The 19,891-nt window shown below is 38.9% G+C and overlaps 1 protein-coding gene across 1 annotated transcript in view; it reads right to left on the reverse strand.

The window, feature by feature from the left end:
* HIF1A (hypoxia inducible factor 1 subunit alpha) overlaps window positions 1-19,891 on the reverse strand; it is a 42,973-nt gene that overhangs the window by 6,809 nt on the left and 16,273 nt on the right. The window contains exons 2-12 of the mRNA XM_074956410.1: window positions 14,043-14,233; window positions 12,676-12,821; window positions 12,491-12,575; window positions 7,759-7,871; window positions 6,321-6,523; window positions 4,601-4,707; window positions 4,266-4,413; window positions 2,955-3,166; window positions 2,485-2,765; window positions 1,505-1,627; window positions 798-1,195 (exon numbers count right to left, since the gene is read on the reverse strand). Of these exons, the coding sequence (XP_074812511.1) occupies window positions 798-1,195; window positions 1,505-1,627; window positions 2,485-2,765; window positions 2,955-3,166; window positions 4,266-4,413; window positions 4,601-4,707; window positions 6,321-6,523; window positions 7,759-7,871; window positions 12,491-12,575; window positions 12,676-12,821; window positions 14,043-14,233 (2,007 nt within the window). The remainder of the gene's footprint in view (window positions 1-797; window positions 1,196-1,504; window positions 1,628-2,484; window positions 2,766-2,954; window positions 3,167-4,265; window positions 4,414-4,600; window positions 4,708-6,320; window positions 6,524-7,758; window positions 7,872-12,490; window positions 12,576-12,675; window positions 12,822-14,042; window positions 14,234-19,891) is intronic.

Consider the following 19,891-nt stretch of genomic DNA (forward strand, 5'->3'; position numbering starts at 1 on the left):
AAGCCAGTCTTTTATAAACACTTTGTAAAATAAATATTTCACAGTGACAGTCAAGTTATTTATGTGTCCTAATTTTCTATGATTAGAAAGAATTCTAGCTTTAAATCTTGCTAAGTCAACTACTTCTGATCCTAACATGGAAAACTGGCTGTCCTTTAAAAAGTTCTTCTCTACAGAAAAACAGAGGAAGCTTAAGTGTTTGTCGTTCTGCTGTCCCTCCTTAGACAGCAGGCATGGGGAGAGCAGTTAAAATGTCCATTTTGCATGTCCATGCACAGGGAAAGCTACTTTGTTTTATCCAATGGATTGAAATTCTGATTTGGTGACACTGTATGTCATGATAAAAATCTGTTTTGGATGCTCATAATCCATATTGCTGAAGTCTGACTTATTTTAAGCATAACATCTAAGCTTAAGGCATAACTACAGTCTCTGCATTCATCACAAACTGGGCAAGAAATTACTTATGCATACCCTCTCTCAATTGGCCTACTGGACTGTTTTATTTGCACAACTCAGGTATGAAGAGGAGCAGAACAAAAATATGAACAAGAATGGTTCAATTGTTTGTTTTCTATACAAAGGCTTGATGTAAATAAAAATGCAAACAAAGTTCTGGGAAATTAACTCCAGTCTACTGTTGAAGTGCACTAAACCTAAAATCTTCTTTTAAAGCACAAACTAAGGTGTATAGCTTATTCAAAAAAAGAGATCAAAGACAACAGCAGATAATACTGTACAGGCTAATTTCTTCAAGATTAATGGGTAACGGGATTTCAGCTTCGTTTTTAAAATACCTTTTACTCAAAGTGACTGTTAACAAATTGGGTGTTCCTGGATAAGATTTCTCCGTCTGGTCCAATGTTCCTTTTCCAGCCCTGATTGGAGATGCAGTTCGACTTCGATTTCCACCATATGGTGATGCTGGGGCGCTGTTGGTTTCATTGATTATGAGGACAGGAGACTGAGAAACAAGTAGAGTCTTAATGTCATCCATGCGTTCTGTTTTCACTGGTGTTATTTCCTCAGTGGCAGTAGACGGCGTATGAGTTTGCTGAAATATGGTATTGGTGGCCACACTCTGAGCGCTGGCACAACCACTCTCCAGTGAAGGTGGCTGATCAAAGGATCGTAACTGGAAGTCATCATCCATTGGGATGTAAGGAGCTAACATCTCCAAGTCTAAATCAGTTTCCTGAAAGAATAATAAAATGGGTAAATAAAGTTTCTAGGGTATCTGTGCAATACCCAAGAATGCCTTCATCATCTGTAAATAGTCTGCCACTTCCCCCCTCCCCAAACCTCTGGAATAGTGCTTTGTGAACACCATTTTTTTATATCTCAAAAACTATTTAGAAACAAGCTACCAACTCGTCTTCCATTTTCAGAAATACTGCTCCTGTATTTTAACACATTAATTTTAACATTTGATAAAATAAGCTTACAAATACTGTGCTCTAGGATAGGCTTAAGATGACATTTAAGTTTAACTTAATGTACATACCTGAGTAGAGAATGGATTTTTCGCTTCTGTGTCTATTGCAAAGAGTTTTTCCACTAATTCCAGCTTAAACTCATTAGCCATATCATTATCCACATCAAAGCAATACTCATTGGGACTACGGGGCTGTCAAGACAAATCAATTCAATTTTAAGTACAAATTTTCAATTGGTTCAACATTCTGTTATTTTCCATTGTTTCAAGAAACAATGGGCTTAAATTGTAGCAAGGGAAGTTTAGGTTGGACATTAGGAAAAACTTCCTGTCAGGGTGGTTAAGCACTGGAATAAATTGCCTAGGGAGGTTGTGGAATGTCCAGCACTGGAGATTTTTAAGAGCAGTTTGGACAAACCCCTGTCAGGAAGGGTTTAGGTAATACTGAGGACTGGACTAGATGACCTCTCGAGGTCCCTTCCAGTCCTATGATTCTACAGCTTCACGCTAAAAAAACCCCATAAAAATGTGCAACCAAACTATAATTGCAAAAATTTCATGAAAACTCAATGGGACTGGATAGTATTTGCATTCATCTAAATATGCCCAGAGTTTTCACCATCATCAGTTTTAATAGATTGCCCCAATTTGGGGACTGTGGGACAGGTATAAATGTGTCAGAAGTTTATACACTGATTTGCTGTAACTCACTCATTAATTGCAATAAGCATATCTCTGAATCTTAAGTTCTTTAAAAGACATACTCAAAACAGTTACATGCTTCATATGCAGTTTTAATTTCTAATTTTTTAAAAAACTGAAAATATAGCTTTCAAACTGAAAAGTAAAGTAATTTTTTATTGACAGGTCATGCTGCAAATATAATTTAACAGTACATGGCCACAATTTATAAATACAATCAAAACAATTTTGCAAATACTCTTTAAAAAAAAAAAAACTCTGTTCATGTCATAGTGTCTAGAGATATTTACTCAAAAGCCTACTGCACATTTATTTGGATGACTGTCTTCCCAAATTGTATGACTGACCTCAGGTGAACTTTGGTTAGTGCTTGCATCAGAAGGGCTGGCTGGCTGTTCTTGCCTCTGGTGGCTGGAAAATGCAAGTTCAAGTGGCTCTGTGTTTGGCTCCAGCTTTGATACAACTTCTCTATTGAGTGCAGGGTCAGCATTGCTACGAAGTGGCTTTGTAGTTTCAGAGGCAGGAAGTGGGGACATTGCCAAATTTATATTCTGCAATTTCTCACTGGATGAGGGGAGCATTACATCATTATACAAAGGAACTTCATCATATTGTTGCTCATCACTCTCTATAAAAATTAAAAAAAAACAAGCAACCTAAGTAAAAGCGCTGAGTGGGTCTATGGACCTCATTAAATAACAGCAGCTGAAATATTTTTTGTTAAGCAAGTGATACCAGGAAGTTATTTTCTAATGTTTATTTTAACATACACTAATATGATTAATCAATAGGGTCTCTGACTTAAACACAAACCCACCATTACTGCTGAAATCTAAAGAGATAATCGTGTCTCCAGGAGCTGGTGCGAGCAAAGTTAAAGCATCTGGTTCCTTTTTAAGTTTTTCAAAGAGGCTGTTAGTATCTTCTAGGTCAGCCTTGCTGAATATTTTCATATCAGGAGACTCCACTGGTTTCAGCATGCACTCAGTCTGTGCAAGGGAAAGAAATAACTCCTTCTGTACAATCTCACTGTCAAAACCAAAAAGAAAGACTATTCTTTAAAGAGCAGCTAGCAGCTCATGGGAAGTTCAGAAACAATTCTGCCAATTCTATTTTGTTTCTCTTTGCTCGTCATATGCATTTTCATTAACACAGAAGTTTTTAAAATTCTTTATTGCCCATTCATCCCCCAAATTCAATCTTTTCAGAAACCAATTGTGATCATATAAAAGGATAACTTCACGTAAGTAATTATGATGGCTGTGCTTTATTAAAATGTCAGTAATAAACAGATTAAAAAAATACCAAACACAGATATGGAAATCTTAATTTTTTTTTTTTTACACAACAATTATATGCTGTTTTACTGGTTATTACAGATTAATTCAGAATTTTGAAGAAGTTCAAAAGATTTCCAAAAACAGCAAGTTGCAGTCAATATTAGCAATGCAGTTATTTTACCAGTGAAAAGTTAAAGTTTTGATGAAACAAAAAAAGTCACACTTATGAAGAAGCGGGAGGAAAGGTTATATTTTAACAGAGAGTTAAATAGTGTTAAAGAGTGACGGAGTTAACACACCACTGAAAAACTCCAGACAAAAAGGTAAAATTAGAGATCTGGACATCTATCTAGACCAGGGGAGGGCAAACTAAGGCCCATGGGCCAGATCCGGCCCATCAGGGCTTTCAATCCAGCTCGCAGGGTTGCCAGCCCTGCTGTGTGCCGCTGCCACCCCAGAGCTGCTTGAGGTAAGTGGCGCCAGGCCAGAGCCTGCACCCCTCCTGCACCCCACACCCTAACCGCCTATCCTGAGCTCCCTCCTGCACTCCAACCCCCTGCCCTGAACCCCCGCCGCACCCCTCCTGCAGAGTCCATCCTAATTCTACGTTCAGATTTCCCCATTGACATCAATGGGAGTTCTAGGTATACATTAAAGAGCGACTCTACTTCTCAGTTTATTGCTCCCTTAACCCTGTAACTGGCAATTTTCTAGGCGAATGCAAAGCATTGCTTGTAAAGGAGATAGTAAATGCCAGAACCTATCTAATATGAGGTCAGATCCTTTGGGCTTTGGCTCAATCTACAATAAAGAAACATGCAAAAAGTGTTTAACTACTCACAGCTTACCTCAAGACGTAATTTACACACACTATGCACTGTGGTTGGGAGTTCTTAGTGCTGTATATAACAGTTGCTTGAGTCTCAACCCAGACATATCCACCGTGTTTAGCAAGCATTCTGTACTGTCCTGTAGTCACTTGCCCTTTAGTGAACACTAAAGCAGAAAGGTCAACTTTAGCTATAAAAAGTCACTTCATTATTCTAAAGCAAAAACAATCAATCATTTCAGAGCCACACTTGCTATTAAAAACTTTCAAGTAGTTCCCTCCCTACACACACCCTCCCTATCTTATCTAAAGGACTTAAATTACAGAGAGTTATAGGTCTGTCTTTCCACTTACTATCATGATGAGTTTTGGTCAGATGATCAGAGTCCAGAGCATGATAGTATTCATAGATGGAGTGACCCAAGAGTTCTTCTGGCTCATATCCCATCAGCTCTGTAATTCTTTAAATTGAAAAGAAGAAAGAAAAAAAGTTAAGTGAAAGCAGAAATAGAGAAGTAGATAAGAACATAAGAATGGCCCTACTGGGTCAGACCAATGTTACATATAAGCCCAGTATCCCATCTTCCAACAGCGACCAGTACCAGTGCTTCAGAGAGAATGAACAGAACAGGGTAATCACTGAGTGATCCATACTGCCGTCCAGTCCCAGCTTGTGGCTGTCAGAGGTGTAGGGTCACAAGAGCATGGTGCTGCATCCCTGACCTCTTGGCTAACAATCATTTATTTTTATGATTAGATGAATATAGTTAATGTAGATGTTAATGGCTCTAAAGATACAATCTCTTCCAAACCAGAAACTCCCAGATGAATACATTGCCAACAACAGTGGTGCGTTTAAAATGAGAGTTTTCCTTTCAAGCAGGTTAAACTGAGGAAACTTGTCTCTTCTGATGTTTGCCTAACTCAAAGATCTCATAGTCCTATTCCACTAGTCTTTCTAGGCACAGTTTTACTACCAGCTGGAATGTTCATAACCCTCCACTTCTGGATATTAAAATCTAATCTCAGCTCTTTATACATCAATTTTTCTCTTATTAAATACAGGACAATGGATGCACTCTGAAAGGATGTAGTATGCCATTTGTACTAATACTATATTCAGAAGTTAAATCAAATATAGATAAGATATTATACCTGCTTCAGCACTATTTTATTCTGTAATTGTTTAAGATGAATAAGAATCTGAAATTTCAGCAATCCTAACTTTTACAAGCGCAATCCCTTTAACCACTAGATGGCAGTGTTGTACACAGAACAAAAACAAGAGCACTCAGTTTAGCTGCCTATAACAAAAGAAACCAGAGAAACAGAACACACAGAAATGGCACTGATCTCACTAAACTGGCTGAATCAGTGCAATTTCTGCATGCAAACGAGTTCTGAAAAAACACTTGCACTAACATACAATATTTGTTTGAATCTAACAGCAACCTGATGAAGCGACAGTTTACGTTAGAAGCAGCAATCTCCGACCACTGCTTATTCTATCAAGAAGTAGCAGCATGCACTGGTATTGATCGGAGTTTTAAATCCAATGTTGTAAAGTTACTCATTCCATATTCTGAACTTGACAAACTAAGTTTTCACTGCGAGCTTGTTAGATAAATGCATTTTGCTCAGAAGTGGTCAATTGTACACATGCAAGAAAGGTTTATAAAGAAATACAAAACACTGAAATTAGCAGCTGTGTTACACCCCAGAGGTGGCTGCACTTCACTGATGGGTAAAAGGGTATCTGATTTTTAAAATGCCTTTAGATCCTTCTGGGTGAAAGGTGCTACTTTGCCAATTCAAATTCTTCCAAAAGTGATGACTCCATACAGGAATTATTTCCTTAATGTAGTAAACTTCTCAGGTTAAAAAAAAAAAGAAATCCTTGCTTTTTACATAAAATATATTGACCAATTAAAAAATGACAAGCTAGGTAAAACCTGAAGTATCACATATGAACTCAGTTTTATAGATAGGTGAAAGTTAAGCAATAAAACTACCCACAAGTATAAAAACTACAATAATGCATTGAATGTTTGTCAGAGCTTATATTTAGCTTTACCTTTCATCACAATATGAAAATTTCATATCCAGGCTGTGGCGACTGAGGAATGTCTTGCTGTCCAAAGGGACTTCAATGTTTGATGGATGAGGGATAGGTACACAGATCAACACCAAGCATGTCATGGGAGGCTTTTTATATCCACAGAGAGTCTGATTATTGCAGGTATCATACACACGAACATGCCCTGTGCAGTGAAGTACCTACGGGGCGGGGGGAGGGGGAAAAACATTTAAAAAACTAAGTTCTGTATTGGAAAAGGAGATTGACATAATAACGGTTTTAGTTTCATAAGTGGGCAGTGGCCATCCTCTCTCCCTGTGCCCAAGGTGAGCTATTGGTGTCCGTAACCAAAATGCAATAGCAGCATTCAAGCAATATACATGACATCTGCTACAGTTATGTTAAAAAAAAAATTCCTCCCCACTTACACTATGCACATTAAAAATGTTAAGTTGGCTACCAACTTTTTTTCCTTTTTGGTGCTCACTGAATTTATACTAAAGTTAATTGATTCATCTTTGAAAATTGCCTCTACAGCCAACAGACGAGTGCAATCACTCATCAGTGACATTGTGCATTAGCAGATGGTGTTTGATTGCTTGTACTTCAATTTGAAACACAGACAGAAGACACAGCTTATATTCTGTTTGAAACAGAGATAGAAGACAAAGCTGTATTTTGCATTCTTTGTGGGGATGAAGGTGGAAGGAGAGAGTTCCAACAAACTCCAAATATTCCTGAAAGACAAAAGCCTGGCAATCACTTTGCCTCCCTGAGTCTGAAGTCAGAATTGTTTCTAAGAGTGGGGAGCTGATCATGAATACATGAAACTGAAAGCCATGGAAAAACTTTTCTGAACAGAGTGTAGTCACAGGACATATTAAAAGTGATCATATTTTATCTGGGAGAGAAGATGGATCCATTTAAAGAGACTCAAATTAGCTATATTTTATTCCAGTTATGGTGTGGGGGAGAACCAGCAAAAGAGGTATAATAATGCTAGGCTCCTTCACAAAGTGACCTTAACTGTGGTAACCACTTTAAAGTCAATCAGGATCAGTCATCATCATGATGTAATCCTAGTTAGTTTTATGCAAGAGCAGGAAGCTTCACACAAATATTTTAATAATGATTAGTGATTCCTGATTTAAGTTGAAAGGTCAGTATTAAAAAGGTTCTCTTATTTTGAAAATGACTGTTCAGTTACATCCTAGGCGTGTTCTAAGTTGCAGTGCAGCATACTTAAGAACTTCTAGTCAAAAGAGTGCACTGTAGGTTTTACCAAATCAGCAAGAAATTGCAGAATGCTAAATTGCACTGCTGCAAGCTAATTATTTTATACTTTGTTCCAAATGTGGATACTTGCACCTGATGAGATCTGAAAAGCAAAGGTTCTAGTTATATCAGCATTCATGTATACCCCATGGTTGGTTACCTTCCATGTTGCAGACTTTATATTCACGGTCCTTCCCCTGCTGGTCAGTGTGCACTTCATTCTGAGGAAAAAGCTACGCTCTGTATTCTGTTCTTTGCCCTTTTTCATAGGACCTAATAAAAAATATTAAGTGAAATGTGAGTATTTCATCACCTTCACAAGCTTCAAATAAGTGCAGCAAAACTAGCTGTGTGACTAGAATAAAGGACACATGAAAGTAGGGATGAAATGGTTATTTTTGTGTGAATGATGCATGCTGGGAGGCCTGACCGCATTTTAGATATGAGGAGTTTTCAGGTAAGTTTTTACTCTGAGATAGGCAAAAGAGGATATTGCAATGCTGGACCTGCCAAAACAAGGATAGGTTCAAGGTTCCATTTACAGTAATCCCCCTGATTTCAACGTGAGGACAGACAGGGGGGAAACAGAGAGAGAGACTGACTGAGAATTAATGTGTATTGTTCTTCCCCCATCTCTATTTTAAACACACAAGAAAATTAGTCTGAACCCTCTCCACACCCAATAACTCATGGTGGGTGGGGAAAAAAAGAAGGCTAGATATATTGTACCAATTTTGGCCTATCTTCAGGTTTTCAGTATTTAAAAAACAAACAAACAAACAAACAAACAAACAAACAACACTATTTCAATTCAGGATTAATCATCTGCATGATTTACTGAGAGTAACATGCTGCTGCTGCATAGAGGTCTCCAAGACTGGGACCGAAGCTGATGCCTAGCCACTCAGGGTGGGATTGATGTTGAAGGAGAATCACAGCTCCTTAATAATGGGTACTTGGCTCTGTTTTGACCCATAGCAGCCTTTATTGACAAACAGCTCTATACCATCTGGAACACTACAAGGGATTTTATGGAAATTAAGAAAAGGAGTACTTGTGGCACCTTAGAGACTAACCAATTTATTTGAGCATAAGCTTTCGTGAGCTACAGCTCACTTCATCGGATGCATACTCACGAAAGCTTATGCTCAAATAAATTGGTTAGTCTCTAAGGTGCCACAAGTACTCCTTTTCTTTTTGCGAATACAGACTAACACGGCTCTTACTCTGAAACCTATGGAAATTAAGGAACCATGGCCCCCTGCTTCAAAGAGTTTACAGTGCGAAGTAGAGAAACACAGAACATGAACACAGGTTTCAGAGTAGCAGCCGTGTTAGTCTGTATACTCCTTTTCTTTTTGCGAATACAGACTAACACGGCTGCTACTCTGAAACCTGTGTTCATGTTCTGTGTTTCTCTACTTCGCACTGTAAACTCTTTGAAGCAGGGGGCCATGGTTCCTTAATTTCCATAGGTTTCAGAGTAAGAGCCGTGTTAGTCTGTATTCGCAAAAAGAAAAGGAGTACTTGTGGCACCTTAGAGACTAACCAATTTATTTGAGCATAAGCTTTCGTGAGTATGCATCCGATGAAGTGAGCTGTAGCTCACGAAAGCTTATGCTCAAATAAATTGGTTAGTCTCTAAGGTGCCACAAGTACTCCTTTTCTTTTTGCGAACTTGTGGCACCTTAGAGACTAACACATTTATTTGAGCATAAGCTTTCGTGAGTTACAGCTCACTACAGATCTCCCCACTGTATTTTCCACTGAATGCAACCGATGAAGTGAGCTGTAGCTCACAAAAACTTATGCTCAAATAAATGTGTTAATCTTTCAACAGTTCTCTCACCCTATTTCTCCTCCTCTCCCCCCCCCATCCTTTGCCTATCTTCATGTTCTGTAAAAAGAAAAGGAGTACTTGTGGCACCTTAGAGACTAACAGTTCTATTACACATCTCACCCCCAAAACTATTTCATTATAGCACCATAGTCATGACAGCAGGAGTTAAGATTGTGTCCAAGTTCCTGTTACAGATACAGGAATGTGTCTATATATGACCTTAGAATTGTACAATAAGTATGAACCAAGTTTTGAAACACACCTTCAACTCCCTTGAAGTCAATGGAGAAATCTTAGTGCAACCTCATATTAATGGATCCCATTTTATGTTACTGTACAAGTCATCTAATTGTGGTGCACCTGGATTCATTAACAAACTTCTGAAGACCAATCATTATTTTTAAAGCATTGTGATAAAAATGAGAAGTCTGAATTTCAGAGAGGTCTATTTCAAAAGGAACAAACTGCTCAGACTGGGCAGAGAAGGTGCAAACTGCCTCATCAACACAAGTGTAAGCAGCTTAGTGCCTTTGTGAGTGGAGACACATGAGGTTTGGAGATGGTGGTGGAGAATTAGTTTGCAGGAATGCATTCATAATGACTTTAGGCCACCAATTTGACCTGGTACAATTTGGAAGCTTACAGAATACAGGCTCATTCTAGCATACATTACAGCTATGCACTAGTCTGTTCATACTCTGAAGACAACACAGTTATGACATTCACAGGAAGAAAAATGGATAGAAAGCACATGTTCAGAGGATCATAGCAATAACATATCAACTCAAAGTTTTTAAAACAGCACACAGTTTCTGGGTGCATGAACTAGGCAAAGCATATTCAGAAATCTACAATTCACAATATTACCATCATTATTACTTTCTGAATAATCTGTCTAAACATCTTAATGTGTGGTTCTACTCTGAGAAGCAGCTGTATAAAGATGGCACATTTACTGGTTCTTGGTGACTTAGATCTACGCAAGTTGTTTTCAGATTGACAATTCTGAAAAAACAAACTAGGATCTGAAACTAAACTGTGCTGTGATTGTACAGCATTACTAATAAATGTTTCTGCTAGCCAAATGTTAGCTTCAGTTACACCTGTACGATCACATACAGCAATATTTAGCACCAAGACTGAAAACGGGTTAATAATTCTGTTATATGTGAGCCAGAACAAAACCTAGGTTATTCAAAGCCATGTTAGCCTTGTAGGGATAACAAATAAAGACATACTTTTGTTATTGCAGTCAGGAAATAGAACTCAATTATATACAGAAAAGAGATCTTTTGAGTGAGGGGGTAGGTAAACCATGTTGAAAACTGACTAATTTAGACATGCCAGAATGGGTCTACATTATATCTACTTATTATGAAACGGCAGTCTTTAAAAAGAATTTATCTTTGCAACAGATCCATTTATATCCTGCTGTACTGAATATAGCATTGCTTCAGGTACAAAGATCCAATTTAGCACTGGATGCATGGACCAGTAATGATGGCAGGAAGATTTAGAAAATTCAGTATTAATATTAAAAGGGCCTGTTTTTCCTTTACACTGGCTTTAAACTAGTCTTCTCCACTGACTTCAGAGTCACTCCTGATTTACCTTGGTGTGAGAAAACAGAATCAAGTCCTACACATTTTGATGACATGTAGGAATTTATAATCATCTTCTGTTTAATCATTCCAGGGACTCAGGGTAGGTCTACAATGCAGCTGGAGGTATAATTTCCAGCTCAGGTAGAAGTATCTGTGCTAGCTTTGATCAAACCAGCGCACTAAAAATAGCAGTGCGGGTGGCAGTTAAGGTTAGCCACCTGCGTACAATCCTGTCCGAGACCCTAGGTAAGTATTCAGGTAGCTAGCCCACACCGTCACAGCTACACTGCTCTTTTTAGTGTGCTAGCTCAATCGAAGTTAGTACAGGTATGTCTATCCAAGTTGGAAATTACACCCCACCTGCAATGTAAACCTACCCTCCGTGACATTCTCCCCTTCAATAAGCACAGTGGCTTTGCTTGGCTGCCACCTATCCAATATCTGAACTTTTTCCCCTATTTGCTGCAGTGAAAATATAGTAGCTCAATCGCACAGTCTACACTGAGCCTGCAAATGGCTGATGAGTAAAAGGATTGTGGAAGTTTTAATTTTCGCTAGTGCAGTTGGAGAAAATGGGATTAGTGTGTTCCATTCTAGTACAGAGAAAACAAAACTATGAAATATACTGTGTGTCAAAAAGACAGTAACTTCAGACTAAAGAACTGCAGTGAAGCAACAGCATAGTCAAAGACCAGTATTAGCTGAAGATTCATTTTACTTTAAATATTTTTGGTTCGTCCTAAATTCATGCCAAAGCAAGATCTAAAACCATCTGAAATTTATAAAGCTACTGCGTGATTCTTTTCTATACCTTTTCTGAGAACTGCAACCAAAATATAACTTCTTCCAGCATCCTGTGGAAAGATTTGCCCTGCACAGACACTCCAAGACCAATACAGAAAAATACAGATTTATTATCTTCAAATTCTTCTATATCAACCAATTAAGATGTTCTTTACACTCACCCTACCCTCTAAATGTTTCTTATCTTTTAGGCATTTTCATTCCTTCCATCTTCAATAGTTTTATTTGATACAAACTTTTTTTTTTTTTTTTTTTTTTAAAGCACTACTGAGTAACTCACATCTCTCAGAACATCCATCCCCTGAAGTAGCGTGAGATCTCGGTAGAATTTGAGTTGTTTCTGACACCTCTTACTATAGTGTCCCAACTAGATTTGTTGTGAGCTCTGAGAAGTGAAGTGTAGCAAGTAGTTCTCTCCACTGACTCCTTTTTTCCCCTTCACAGTTATTTTATTCTTTAAATACCTTTGGTGCCTGTTCTAAAGAAGCCATAGAAGTCTCAGTAACCAGGTAACTGTGGATTCAGGCTTTTTCCCTATTCAAGTAAATGAGGTAAACAATATCAAAACTGGTAATATCAGCATCTGATTATACAACACTGATAGGAACCGTCTTTCATTAAATTAAAGAGTAGCCTCTTCTTACCATTTCTATGTGTAAGCATTTCTCTCAGCTCTTCATGGTCACATGGGTGGGTAAAATCGAACACAGTGTGCCCAGTCAGCTCAAACTGTAGAAGTAAAAAAGAGTGTGAGTCTAGCTCTGAGTAGTCAAGAATGTACAGTAGGCACAACATTGTAATTGTATTTAAAGATGTGTCAGTATTTCACCTGAGTGAGCCCCATACACTTGTTCACATTTTCAGACATGTAAATCATGTCACCATCCTCGGAAAGAACCATGACAAATCCATCAAGGGCTTTTAAGTAAAAGCAATTCATCTCCTTCTCCATTTTGGCTTCTGTCTCCAGGTCACCTAGAAGAGCCCACATTTTTATTGATTTTTAGATGAAACTCACATAATTCACACTTTGTTGCCTGATGCCTGAAGTCATCCCACACATTAACAGCTAGTTTGACAGGTTGCTCACCAAAGACAGCACAATTCTCTTACTGGGATACTTAGCTGGAGAGATAGTTGTCCTGATTAAGCATCTCACTTAAAAACATGAGCTTTCAAAGACTGTCTGATAAAAACTTAGTAATACCACATACTATGTTCAAAAATGCCAAAATAAAAGTAACGGTTGCTGCATTTTACCTTTATCTGATCTTTTTTCTTTTAAACTTTAACAACTTCTGCATTAAATGACAAAAGTTTGTATCATTCATATCTAACATCTTGGTAAATGCCACTTATTTACCAGGTTTCAGAGTAGCAGCCGTGTTAGTCTGTATCCGCAAAAAGAAAAGGAGTACTTGTGGCACCTTAGAAACTAACAGATTTATTTGAGCATAAGCTTTCGTGAGCTGAGCTGTAGCTCACAAAAGCTTATGCTCAAATAAATTTGTTAGTTTCTAAGGTGCCACAAGTACTCCTTTACTTATTTACCAGGCACTGACTAGATGGGTCCTCTATTACACAGAGTTTAAATTACTATCTCACTTATGCAGCAGTCACTCCCCATCGCTACCACTATTTCCTGGAACACGTATTACTGAGGCGTATCTTAAGTGGAGCACAACATATAATGGTTTTCAGTGGTTTCATTTAAACAGGAATGCTCAAATTTAGCAAACCTAATCTTAGATCTACCAACTACATATGGGGTCCTGTGAGCTATCTTGGGCATAATCGACCTCCCTTCTCACAAGGGAAGCAGGCAGAGTAGAGATGGTGTCAAGTTTTATGCCCAGAAACTTGAGACCCTGATTTCTGTGGGGGGAGTCACAGCTGAGATTTTTAAAAAATAAGATAATGGTGCTGGTCTTCTTAGGGATCCAAGAGATATCAGGAATAAGTATGAAAAAAATGGAGTGTACGTTACAGTTTAGGCCCCCCTCAGCCTGGCTGTATCTATTTAATCTCTCTCCCCACAGTAAAAAGTAACGTTCTAGTTTTTCTAGTGTCTTCATTGATATCCCAATGGAGGGAGGCTATCTTTAACCAATGTAAAAGGCAAGGGGCGAGTTCAGATCACTCAGACCCCTTTCCTGGCCTCTCTGTTGGTAAGCCATAAGAAGTTTATTCACTTACTTGCATCTAACAGCTTTCTCATGCGTAAGTAGCTGATAGTCAGCCTCATAATGGAGGCCTTGTCAAGGTGTGCGCTGACAGTATGAGGAAGAGGCAGCTGGTGAGCAAGTTCATAGAAAACTTCAGATTCCTTGCTTCTTCGGCATCTGGCTGCATCTCTTGACTTCTCCTTTCTGCGATCTGAACTAATCCTGTATGAATAAAATTTTAGATTATTAACATACATTGGAGGCAACGTTATCACAGTGACACAAACACATTCCTTCCGCCTTTATATCTAAGCTACTTGGTAGCTGGTACATTTGTTATGACATATCTGAGACTTTGTAGAAAGATTTAAAATATTCCATGTAAGGGCAGATACTATTCCATATCTGCACATGAGTCTCTGACTTCTGGCACAGAAAATCCTCGCAGACAAGATTAAACAAAAACCGATTATTAAGACCAAAATCCAGTTTAGACAACAATTGTGGATTGATAATACACACTGCAGCTTCAATGGATATATTCTTGGCATTTCCAAGTGTGACCGTTACAAGATTAAATTGGCAAATGCAAAAAAGATTTATAAACAAAGTTTGTTTAAAAAATAGTTTATCGAGAAGTAGCATGCCTCATTCTTCTGAGAATATCAAATTATTCAGTCATCAACTTAATTTTAACATGGCAAAAAAGAGAGCTCCTGTTCTTTCACCTAAAGCACTCCCCTCTCCCCTTTTCTCTACCATGATGGACAACACTGCTGCCCTACCTGTCAGAGTTTATAATCTTGGCTTTATATTTGACTCAGCTTTTTTACCCACCTCTCCAGACCTTGTCTAAATCTTGAGGCTTCTTCCTCAACATATGCAAGACATGACCTTTTCTACTCACTGCTGAACTCTTGTCCAAGCCCTGACCATCTCATGGCCTTGATTATTGTGAACTCCTCTTCTCTGGCCTCAATCCTCCAAACTTGCCCTATCCTTCAAATTCACTCAGAATACAGCTGCTGAAGTTATTTTTGGTTTGTTGCTCTGACTACATCACACACACACTCTCTCTCTTTTTTTTTTAATCCCCTCCATTGGTCCCTCTTCTCCTAATGCATCAGACAAACTTCCTGTCCCTACTTACAAAGCTCTTAACAATTTAGCCCATCCCTTCCTATTTGACCTATCACCACAAGGTGGGCTCTGCCAAAGATGCCAGCCTCACTGCCTAATCCTCCTTTTCCTCCATCAAACACATCTATACTCTCTCCTATGCTGGTCCTTGTCACTGGGAGCTTATCCCAGTTGTAATCTGTAACGCTACCACCTTCAAGTCCTTCCTCAAAACTCACCTCTGCTGGGATGCACACAGTAAGTTACAATCAGATAATGACTGGGCAGGTGACAAGCTGTGACTGTGACAGATGGACAATATTCTGAATAAAACTTAAGGGTTAATACCTTTGGGGTACATTGTATTAAAATGCAATTGTGTGTGTGTTATTGTGGCATTGTATGTACATTCTGCAGGAGGGAAGCGGGGAGACTAATGTACTTCCTCCATTATCAACGATTTAAAGCTACTTCCTGGAGAGGTAAGCATATACTAGTTCAAGTGTATTCTCCAGGGACCAGAAGAAAAATAAAGGGTTTTTGGATAAACAACTTGATTTTAAACTGGCTCATGACCTTCTTCCTGATTCATTGAACAGTCCTTAGGGTAGGTTTGGAAAGACTGGGCCTACTGGGTACTTGTTCCGAGTTGCAGCGGTGATGAACTCATAACCACGAGGAATCAGCTTGGGTGGGGAGTAGAAGGATTGCTCCTGCCAGAACCTATGTTAGAGTGAACTCTGTTAAGCTTATTAGTATGTAAGTTCTTTTACTGTTTTTAGTATGTTTTCTCTGTAATGCTTTTTACCTTAAGAATAGGCTTGCATAAGAAGTGCTGTGTGGTGCCTTATAACTGTGGCAATTAAAGACATGTTAACGGTCTCTGAACAGAAAGCAAGCAGGTGTCCTTGGACAATTTATCTGTGCTGGGAATAAACACAGTAAAGGCAGGAAACTGTGCAATCTGGAAATACCCCAGTCAGAAAGGTCTCTACATAAGAGGCAATAGCTGAGGAGCTAGAAAGCTGAGAGTATCCCTGTTGTACGCTGAACGGAAATATAGATGCAGTTGACCTGAACTGCTACATATGGTGGTAGCAGATATGGGATCTGTAGCAATGTGAATTGCTAAGTGCCAAAAGCAGTAAAAGTACTGTAGAAGGAAAAAACAGAGAAAAAAGCATTGACAGTCCCTTTGGGAAAAGAAATAGCGAAGAGAGAGAGAAGGGAAAATGAATTATGATCAGCTAAAGAAAACGTGGCTGATTGAGTTATGAAGAGAAAGGGAAATTAGAACCAAAGAAACAAAATCACAGTTGATTTGTTGTGTTCTAATGACCAGTCGAGAAATGATGATCTGTGTTGCTGCTGAAAGAGGGACCAGCGGTTGGGTGTTGGCTCCAAGATTCTCCCCTAGAGAGAAACAGGGAAGAGTCCAACTTTTTAGAGTGCTTACTTAGGAGGGTGGTCTTGTCTTGTCTTTTAGTTGTGGGCCTCTGTGTCTATCAATACTCCAAGATGTACTAGGTGCTGAGATGGTTGAAGATGACTCTTGAGAATTTACTATGAATCCATCCTGTTGCACCATTTGGACCCAAGGACAGGCTCTGAACAGAACATTGTCCAGGAAAAGGTACATCTGTACACTCTTCGGCCCGAGAACAGTCACCAAGACGACAAGGACTTCTGTGAACACTCAAGGAACGGATGACAGGCCAAAAAACAGCGTGTTATATTGAAAATGATTGGTCCCATGAGTGAATTGCAAAAATCTGTTGTGCATTGGTGAACCAGCATATTAAGGTAGGCATCCTTCAAGTAACTAATGCAAGGTAATCCCCCAGTTGAACCACATCCAGGACCCATCTGTCAGTTGTTGAGAGAAGCCGACTGCAACCAGACAGCATTTCTAGTGCTGGAATTTGCTCTGAGGGAAGACTGGCTTCTCCTCTTTCTGGACTTAGACATGTTTCACCTGCTTTTGCTGTAGTCTCACCTTCATTACTTAGCCAGAGTAGCCATTACTTAGCCAGAGTAGCCATGAAAAGGATACTTAGGCCTGTAATAAGGCCAGCTTTTCCTTTCCCATGTCTGGAACCAGGACGGTTCTTTAAGAACTTTTTTGATTTATCTGAGGACTGTCATCACTTTGTCCAATGACTCCCCAAATAACCAACCTACTTAAAATTTCGAAGCTGCTAACATGGTTTTGGCGACCACTGTATCCTGTACTGAACCAAGCAAAGCTACCTAACAGCCGCATGGACATGTCCTTTTGTTTCAAACTGGATCGCAGGGTGAGCAAGGCAGGCTTCCATACGGCTGACTCACACCTTGTTTTATCACTCTGTTTGTTTTAACAAGTGGTGGGCCACGAGGCCTCTTACCACCCGCTTGTTCCTCTATATCTGAGCTGCTCCTCTCAGCCCTCCAGGGCTGGCTGTGTGGGGCGTGGTCAACCCAAAACAAGCAGGATTTCGTTAGTCCAGCAGTTGTGGCATGACTGACCTGCAGCACGAGCAGGGTCCTGTTAGCCCATGCATTCTTGTGCCTTTTCTGCCAGCTTTTCTATTCCTCTGGTTAATTATGCGATGCAAAAAAAAAAAACAAAAAACAAAAAACAAAAAACAAAACAAAACCCAACCAATCATCATTAGTTATTTACTGCCTATTCTTTTCTCCAAACATTTGGACAAATGGGGATTTAACGCATGATTTCAGGAACGCCAGTCATTCTCTGAAATATCTCAAATCGTTTCCTGTAGTAATGTGTCCATTTTGCCCTTCTCAGACAAAACCACAATTGTCCTGTTAAGTAATCGCTTGGATATATTGGTTCAGAACAGTCAAACTTGAATGTGTTTCAATTCGAGAAGCCAGGCTCTTTGAATTTCCCTCTAATTTCTGTTGCAGATGTTTCCAGTTGAAGTTAGATTCCTTCCGACTATCGGGATGAAATAAACTTCTTCTCCCGGCACTGGTTTAACAAAACTGTTTCAAATGATTTACTTAAAACAGTGCAAAGTCTGCAAAGGCAGAATTAAATCTGGCTTATATTTAACTTAAATCAATTCCTTACAGACTTAGGTTAAATCAATAAGCCAGGTACAAACCAATTTTAGTTAAGCCTGTGCAACTAGACATGGCCTAGAATTGCCACGCCCAAGTCCGTCTGCTGCAAAAGCCCACTGTGGAGAGCTTGACTCAAATTCCCCTCCTGCCCCTTGACTCAGACACCCCCCACCCATATAGCTTTTTAAATATAGGTACAGGTTATTACCAAAATAGTAACCACAGGACTACTATCCAATAAAAACAATTTGTTTACTCTTACCTAATCTAAAGGATCTGGGTATAGGAAGGAAAGATTTACCACAAAACACTTAGAAATGTAATGGAAAAGTCCTCTCCCACTTAGTTGCATATATAGATTTTCTTGTGACATTTAATTTCCTGCCCTATCTAAAAATCCAAAGGGGGGCGGGGGGAGAAAAAGACCATTACTATTAATGTGACATCTCAAGTGGCTAGATATACGAATTATTTTGGACTTTTAAGCGAAAAGACACATAGTAACTTTTGTATCATGACCTGCCTTTTTGTAATTCCCCAATAACTAGGTTTAACCCCAGCCACCGCACAGGAAGGTTTCAGTACTATTAGGTTTCCAAGAATCCACAGGCTGCCCTCAGATTCCAGTTTTAAACCACCAATACACGTCATGATCTCTAACCGAAGAAATGAAATAAAATGACGCAGGCAACAGTAAAACCTGATAAATATTTAATTATAACTAGGGCTGTTGATCGCAGTTAACTCACGCAATTAACTCAAAAAAATTAATCGCAATTAATTGCACTGTTAAACAATAGAATACCCATTGAAATGTATTAAATATTTTTGCATGTTTTTCTACATTTTCAAATATATTGATTTCAATTACAACACATAATACAAAGTGGAGAGTGCTCACTTCAATGTAATAAATTATTGTTTTTATTAAATATTTTCCACTGTAAAAATGATAAAATAGTATTTTTCAATTCACCTCCTACAAGTACTATAGTGCAATCTCTTTATCGTGAAAGTGTAACTTACAAATGTAGTGGGGGTTTTTTATTACATAACTGCACTCAAAAACAAAACTATGCAAAACTTTAGAGCCTACAAGTCCACTCAGTCCTACTTCTTGTTCAGCCAATCACAAAGACAAACAAGTTTGATTACATTTACAGGAGATAATGCTGCCTGCTTCTTATTAACAATGTCACCAGAAAGTGAGAACAGGCGTTCGCATGGCACTTTTGAAGCTGGCGTTGCAAGGTATTTACATGCTAGATATGCTAAACATTTGTATGCCCCTTCATGCTTCAGCCACCATTCCAGAGGACATGCTTCCATGCTGATGATGCTCGTTAAAAAAATAACGTGTTAATTAAATATGAGACTGAACTCCTCGGGGGAGAATTGTATGTCTCCTCTTCTGTTTTACCTGCATTCTGCCATATATTTCACGTTATAGCAGTCTCGGATGATGACCCAGCACGTTTGTTTTAAGAACACTTTCACAGCAGATTTGACAAAATGCAAAGGTACCAACGTGAAATTTCTAAAAATAGCTACAGCACTCGACTCAAGGTTTAAGAATCTGAAGTGCCATCCAAAATCTAAGAGGGACGAGGTGTGGAACATGCTTTCAGAAGTCTTAGAAGAGCAACACTCAGATGCAGAAACTACAGAATCCGAACCACCAAAAAAGAA

This window comes from Natator depressus, chromosome 6 (genome assembly GCF_965152275.1).
Source record: "Natator depressus isolate rNatDep1 chromosome 6, rNatDep2.hap1, whole genome shotgun sequence".
NCBI lineage: Eukaryota > Metazoa > Chordata > Testudines > Cheloniidae > Natator > Natator depressus.